The 7,425-nt window shown below is 36.1% G+C and overlaps 1 protein-coding gene across 1 annotated transcript; it reads left to right on the top strand.

The window, feature by feature from the left end:
* The first annotated feature begins 416 nt into the window (after positions 1-416).
* LOC132154909 (monoacylglycerol/Diacylglycerol O-acyltransferase-like) lies at positions 417-7,003 on the top strand. Its single transcript, XM_059563633.1, has 8 exons — positions 417-523; positions 874-929; positions 2,428-2,819; positions 3,550-3,717; positions 4,439-4,632; positions 4,712-4,772; positions 4,885-5,024; positions 5,798-7,003. Exons 3-8 carry the CDS (start codon positions 2,498-2,500, stop codon positions 5,900-5,902), a joined length of 990 nt encoding a protein of 329 aa, XP_059419616.1. The 5' UTR covers positions 417-523; positions 874-929; positions 2,428-2,497; the 3' UTR covers positions 5,903-7,003.
* The last annotated feature ends 422 nt before the right edge of the window (positions 7,004-7,425 follow it).

The following is a 7,425-nucleotide window of genomic DNA, read 5'->3' as shown; positions in this document are numbered from 1 at the left end:
AAATAAATAAATAGTAAGCAGATGTATATTCATTATAAAAATGCTCATGGAGTTTTAATAAAAAAATTACATAACTAATTACATAATTTACATGATTTTTTTAATCAATCATGATGACAACTGTCAACAGGATCTAAGTTACCTAAGACCTTTCTATAAGCCTTTCTCATCGTTAATCTTATAAATAAAAACGACCGCGAAATATACAGCGACATATAAATATAGTGATTAATTAAAACGAGGATTATTAAAAGTACTATGCACACATTTAAATCTCGCTGTGCGAGTTCCCCCCTCAAACTCAAGCTTTGGAAATTGCCCGTCAAGTTAAAGGACACTAGCAGTAAATTTACAACACTGATAAGGCTTTTATGAGGGTTTAAGACTTTTATTATTAAATGTTTCGGCCAGACACTGACAGGAGCTGTTTCCTGTTTGTGTCACATGTAAAGAGAGCCGGTTCAGTCAGGAAGGAAAACATTTATTGAGGGCAACAGTGTCTATTTCATCGAGGTATCAAAATGTAAGTAGATTTGAGAAAATATTATTTTTAGGCGATCCTTTTAAAACATCTATCTATATGTTTAGTTTTTAATGTGATGTGATCATGTGTGTAATTTTGAAGAAGAGTATGAGCTTTAAAAACGCAAAATCTGGAGCTGTTGTGAGGTTTGTTTGTTTGTTTGTTTGTTTATGGTCGCTATCCACTGTGTAACGTGCGACAGAACTGCTTAATGGTATGCCTTTCCACGTCACTGTTCATGCGTTTGACACTGCTCATGTAAATGATATACACCAGTCTCACGAGTGACTGAGAATGAATTAAAACAATGAGCAGGTAACTTAACTGTCATCGATGTCGTTTGATTTTAGGGCATTGCTGTGAAGTTGGTATGTTTGGCCGATCAACACATTTTCGTTTGGAGAAGGTCTGTGTTTTTTTTTTTGTACTTTTTTCTTGGTGCAATAATATATATATATATATATATATATATATATATATATATATATATATATACACACACACATACACACAATTATATATATATAATATAACAATTCATCAAATTAATAGAATTAGATTTGCGAGTTAAAGCTGAAGTGTGTCATTTCTAGACACCACTGGTGTCATTGTATTTCACTGCAAATGTGATGATTGTTGTCAAACAGTCACCTGTCCGTGATTGGTTGGACAAACAGATAACCCCTCCCCAGACTCACGCTATTGACCTGACGCTATTGAGTCTTTAGTAGTCTAATAAATGTATGCTGTTACATTTAAAAGCTGATAGGTTGAAGGAACAAGGCATAATTTACCTTACCTTATCAACAAGCAACCATGTGCATCGTTCTTAAAAATGAGGTGTATGCTGATTGGCCAGCTATTTAGTCCATTGTGATTAGCTGAATGCCTCAATAGTGTGACGGAAATGTTATGCCAAGTGCCTTATTGTGATGCCGTGTCCCGGTGCGACAAGACAAAACCAATAAAACCCATTACAAACGAGGCATTTGTTGTATCCGGTGGGGACAAAATTACTTATTATAATGACTTAAGTTATACTGTCTTTTTACGCTTTTGCGTATCGCGCCACGTAAACATAAAACCACGTCTGTATTTGTTATCGGAGAAGTGACAAACAACAAGCGCTACTCTACACTGCTCAAAACTCGCGTTTGATTCATCAGTGGCAAATTCTTTAAATATGTAAACGTATTACAGACTGTGAGTCAGAAGCTTCAGACTGTCTAGTTGTGTCCTCTATTGGAAGGCCGAACAAAGTAGTTTCACTTTCACAATGAAACACAGCACGTCTTCACAGCATGGCGCCGGCAGCGACAGCGAGAATAAACGTACAACCTTCTTTCTTTGCGTGAACATTTGGGCGGTGTTATGAAAATCTTCCCACATTGTGATGTAGACACGTGGGGCCGTGTTAGAACGAGCTATTTTAGGAGGGAGTGGTTGACTTAAGTTTTATAAAGAATATCTCTTTGGATTTGAGACTTTAGTCTTTGCAACTTCACAGAGCTTCTTTATGCACCACGAGAAATCGCATCATATGACTCCTTTAAGTCTTGCACATGTATCAAAAGTCATGAGTTTGATCCATTCATGAAGGTCCGTGTTGCTTTAGAACCCACAAAAATCATTGATTTGTATTTTTTTTTTCTCATGCATTCATTCATTTATATTTTAGAAGACAATTCTATTGAGCCAAAGTTCCTGTGGCTGTTTGGGATGCTGAAACAAGCAGTAATGTTTTGATAGCACCACAAAAATCATAGTGTTTTTTTTTTTTTCTTTATTGTTTGACTCCGCATATTAAACCTAGATAGGAAAAATTGTTCTAATGTCATAAAAATGACATGCTTCAGCTGCCATCTTAATGTCTGCTATTGTCCGTTTGTGTCTTTCATACCCAGGTCTGCCCTTTGGCAGACTGTTGCCTTGCTCAGCTCATCTGCCACACGGAAAGGCTAACAGGGAAGCAGCATGTCCAGTGGGAATGAGTCCTGTCTGTTTGAGAACGGATCCGTCAGCTTCCTCTCCTGCTTGGTTCATGTGTGGGAGGCTGGGCTCGTGCAGCTCGAAGACTACCTCAGTTTCTTTGAGTATCTGCTCTGGGTTTTCACACCTCTAGCCATAGTCTTCATCCTGCCTTTTCTCATAGTCATCCTCCTCTATCTGTCCATACTCTTCCTCCATGTGTACAAACGTAAGAACCAGCTGAGGGAAGCTTATTCCAATAACCTGTGGGATGGTGCGAGGAAAACTCTGGCAACCCTATGGGATGGACATGGAGCTATTTGGCACGGTATGTAATGGATTTGCTTTTTCCTTTTATATGCATTTATTGAGATCAGGATTGTTACCTTGTTTAAATTAAACTTCTTTGGTCTGGGATTTTTCATTGTGCTCACATACTTTGCATCCAGTGTGCTGTTGATTTTATTTTTAAGTGATAGATAAGAATAGTCAAATCATAATTAAAAAGTGATTTCTAAAGACATGATGCAAGATTTTATATTCTGCATGTGTATTATCAGGCCATGGATGCCCCCCCCCCCCCCCCATCCATAAACCATCTTTTCCTTTGACAGCACAATCAATAATGGTTTGATGCTCCTCGCATTAAATTGTGATTTTAGAATGCATAACCATAATGCATAATGTTTTTATCAAGAAGAGCATCTAAATAACTGTTTTGTCTGATTCATTGTACCAATTTAATCTGATTCATTTCACAGAGTGCATGATATTTCTGAAGATTATAAATCAACACAAAGTAATTTTTTTGTTGTTGAAAAAGCGATTCATTTTTCTTTCTTTGATAAACAGACAGTTAAAAAATATTGATTTAAAACTAGAAATCTTTGTAACATTATAACAAGTGTACTTTTAAATTTTTTGGACCATAATTTTGGTTTGCATTGTCAAATATTAATCTCCATGATATTTCATGAAAGGTCTTGCGACGTGTCATACTTCACAAAATTTTTTTGAATATTTTCCCCCTGATTAATTAGGTATGTATTTTGTGACAGGTTATGAAATCCATGGTTTAGAAAAGATTCCAGATGAAGGACCTGCTCTTATAGTCTACTATCATGGAGCTATTCCTATAGACTACTATTATTTCTTGGCAAGTGTTATCATTCAAAAGGGAAGAACTTGTCATTCGGTGGCTGATCATATTCTGTTCAAGGTCCCAGGTAAAAACAAATTTCATACTGGTGAATTAAGTGATCAATCAGCCTCATTTTACCCATGACAGAGTCTTTACTCTCTTCCTAATTTCATTCTGATTAACTGTATTTTGGGACAAAACGTGTCCTACAACTTTATCTGCCATTAGTTTAGCAACGATCTCACTTTGTTCTTAACACAAATGTGACCCTGGACCACAAAAGAAGTCTTATGTCACTGGGGTATATTTTTAGCAATAGCCAAAAAATCATTGTATTGGTCAAAATTATTGATTTTTATTTTTATGCCAAAAATCATTAGGATATTGAGGATATTTTTTGGAAATTTCCTTCTGTAAATATATCAAAACATAACTTTTGATTAGCAATATGCATCGCTAAGGACTTAATTTGGACAACTTTGAAGATGATTTTTCTCAGTATTTAGATGTTTTTGATGTATAAATCTCAATTTTGAAAAAAAAAAAATACACTTAAGACTTAAGGTTTTGTGGTCCAGGGTCACATATGATTTATTTATAACCTTAAACATAAATATGTATCTTTTCAAGAAGCACTGACTAACTTCTGTCAAGGCATTGTTGTAAAGTTATTCCACATTGTGACGTTCCTTTCCATATTATACCTTCAGTAAATTCAACAAGGTCACATACACTCCGATTAATACTTCTATATTTTTCAACTTGCTTTAATTGTGTTCATATTGTCTGTATACTGACCACGGCAGGGTTTAAGCTCCTCTTGGAGGTGTTTAGTGTGATCCACGGGCCGCAGGAGGAGTGTGTGAAGGCCCTGCAGAACGGCCACCTCCTGGGAATCTCTCCTGGAGGAGTTCGGGAGGCCCTGTTCAGTGACGAGACATACCCTCTACTCTGGGGCAAACGCAAAGGATTTGCACAAGTGGCCATTGACTCTAAAGTGGTCAGTGACTGTCCCTCTTCTTCTGCTCCTTTCATGCATACCCGTTTTATTGTACTAAGAGCCTGTTTTGTCCCTATAGCCAGTTATACCCATGTTTACTCGAAACCTGAGGGAGGGATTTCGCTCTCTTGGAACATTAAGTGAGTCATGGACAAAAAAAGCTGCACTTTCACACAATTGTAAATGGCATTCTGAATAGATTATGAAAGAGCTCAATGATTCAATCTTTAATTCATCTGGATATTCATTCAGGATTTTACCGCTGGGTGTATGAGAGGTTTCGCCTACCGATAGCACCCATTTATGGAGGATTTCCAGTCAAATTTCGCACATACTTGGGTGACCCCATTCCATACGACCCCAAACTCAATGCAGCTGAGTTGGCTGAAAAGGTAGGACTCCAGAAGTTTCGTTTTTATAACTCTAGTTCTGTAAAGGACTGACTTTTTGTTCATTTGCTGAGATGGTGTTTTGCAAAAGAATTAATAAATAGAAGACCTCTACACCGTCCCGACATGTCCTGACCTACTGTTGACTACATAACATACTCCAGCACCATTTGTTTACACCGTCCCCTAAGGGAACGTTCCACCCAAGACTGGTGATCGCCATTCATCATATATGCAGGTGTACACAAGTTTTTTTTTTTTTTTTTTTTTAATGTAGTTAAAAAGAACAGTAGCCACATCTAATCCCATTCTACCACCAGAGAAAAACAACCTCCTTTAAAACTTTTTTTGTTGTTGTTTTCACAATGGATGTGGGAGACTTTTATATTCAAAATTTCTTCCTTTTTTATTGTGAGAAGCTGAATTTTCAGCATTCAGCATTGCTTCAATGTCTCATGGCTCTTCAGAAATCATACTGATATGCTAATGATGCTTGTGTAACATTTATTATTTCCAATGTTGAAAACCATATACATTTTTAATTCAAGCCAGATTTAAAAGCCATTGCTAAAAATCACAAACCTCTGGACATTTTATTATTTTCTTACATGTGCCTAATGAATAGAATTATGGCTCATGTGCAGAACATGTTTCAGCAAATACAACTAGCGCACTGTAAGCAGGCAGTGATAATGTCACGTGTTCAATTAATGCATCTGTTGAGTCAGGATTTGTCAGAATTAGTGTATTTTCTTCAATCGAACCCATCTGTTCAGGTGCAACAGGCAGTTCAAGCACTTATCGACAAACACCAGAAGATACCTGGAAACATCCTGCGAGCTCTTCTAGAGCGATTCCAAAGGGAACACAAAGAAGATTAGCACACTTGCCTTCTCTCAGACTGAACAAATAAATATGCTTCAAGCATAATTCATCTGAATACTAGAGATTTTTTAATATTGTTACATTATAAGATTAGCAACTACGTTACTGACACTAGTGGGACTATTAGCATGCACTGCAGTGTTGTATATCAAATAATGGTGTGTGTCTTTGTAACATCTGGTTACATCTGGTCTTGTGCATTTCAAAGAGTTTTTTTTTTTTTTTTAATTTACAGCTTATTTGCACACTTTGATTTTATTCAAAGGACCACTGCCAAAATAGTTTCCACAAAGCCTTTGGTTGTGTTGTGTGTGTGTTCTTTTTTTATGTCCTTTTAAAAATATAACATTGTGTCCTGGAAATCGATAATATTTATCTATCTGAAGGAAAATTGTGCATAATGTGATTTTTGGGATTTTGGAAGCACACTTAATAATAATGATGAGCGATAGATGCTTGAACATTTGTTGTTTGATGTTGATCAATTTACAGTTTTACTTTTTTACTTTTACTTTAGGTGAACAGCTATCTATTTAAGCATCAGTTGATATTGGTTTGTCCCACTCTGAGCTTATTATAATATTCTGATGATGAAAAAAAGAAAGAAAAAAAAACGTATGCAATTGCTAATGATGTTATTCAGGCAACAAAGCATACAGGTTTTTCAGAATTCATTAAGATTTTGTAACATTCCTGAAATGTATTGATTTACTAGTTCATTACATAAAGGCTGTTGAATATAATAAGTTGTGAAATTTGACCAGTGTGCAAATAATGGCAGTTAATGTATGATTTTATAAAAGATTTTGTTATTCACAAGACAACTGAATATTCCTGTGGATTCAGTGTTGGTAAAACAGTTTTAATGCACTCTTGTGCTTAATAAACCACTCTCCCATGATCCTCTGGGAGACGATGTCTTGTGTGTGACAAAGATCAAATGTCAGCATGAGTGCAGTCTTAGTCACCCTGTCCTGTGATCTCTGTGCACATTTGGTGCGTTTGGTGTATGATATACAAATGCACCAGTGTTGCTATTTATAAATCTGTTTGGTATTAACTTGCAGCATTTGTGCAACCATTGTAACCCCCCCCCCCCCCCCCAAAAAAAATAACTTGTTGAAAAAAATAAATAAAAAATATTTTTTGGAAGACAATCTTTATTATTCATGATCTCTCGTTGCATTACACACGTGCTCCTAATTTTCTTTCAGCTTCTCCAGGAGTCTCTTCTAATTAAGGCGTAAAACCTTAAATCATACGAGGTGTGAGAAGACATATTCAGACAAACTAATCACGAAGCCTTGCATTTGTGACAGACTGGTTCTGAAAAAGCAGCATTGCTCATCACAAGTGCTTTTTTTCCAATCCTGAAATAGTTAGACATTCTAAAAATTCAACATATTCACACATCAACTGCGAATCCGAAAGAAGATTGCAAGTAAGTCTAACAAAATGACCACAGTGTACTTTATTAAATGAATTTGGTACTTTTCTGTTGCATTAGAATCAAATAAAA

The sequence above is a fragment of the Carassius carassius genome, chromosome 12 (genome assembly GCF_963082965.1).
Source record: "Carassius carassius chromosome 12, fCarCar2.1, whole genome shotgun sequence".
In the NCBI taxonomy this organism is placed as follows: domain Eukaryota; kingdom Metazoa; phylum Chordata; class Actinopteri; order Cypriniformes; family Cyprinidae; genus Carassius; species Carassius carassius.
The sequence above is the reverse complement of the archived record's forward strand: the minus strand, read 5'-3'. Positions and strand labels throughout refer to the sequence as shown.

Coding starts and splice junctions, on each gene's coding strand:
- LOC132154909 (XM_059563633.1), top strand. CDS start 2,498: ATGTCCAGTGGGAATGAGTCCTGTCTGTTTGAGAACGGATCCGTCAGC. Junction 4,633..4,711: donor TGGCCATTGACTCTAAAGTG/GTCAGTGACTGT, acceptor TTGTCCCTATAG/CCAGTTATACCCATGTTTAC. Junction 4,773..4,884: donor TCGCTCTCTTGGAACATTAA/GTGAGTCATGGA, acceptor ATATTCATTCAG/GATTTTACCGCTGGGTGTAT.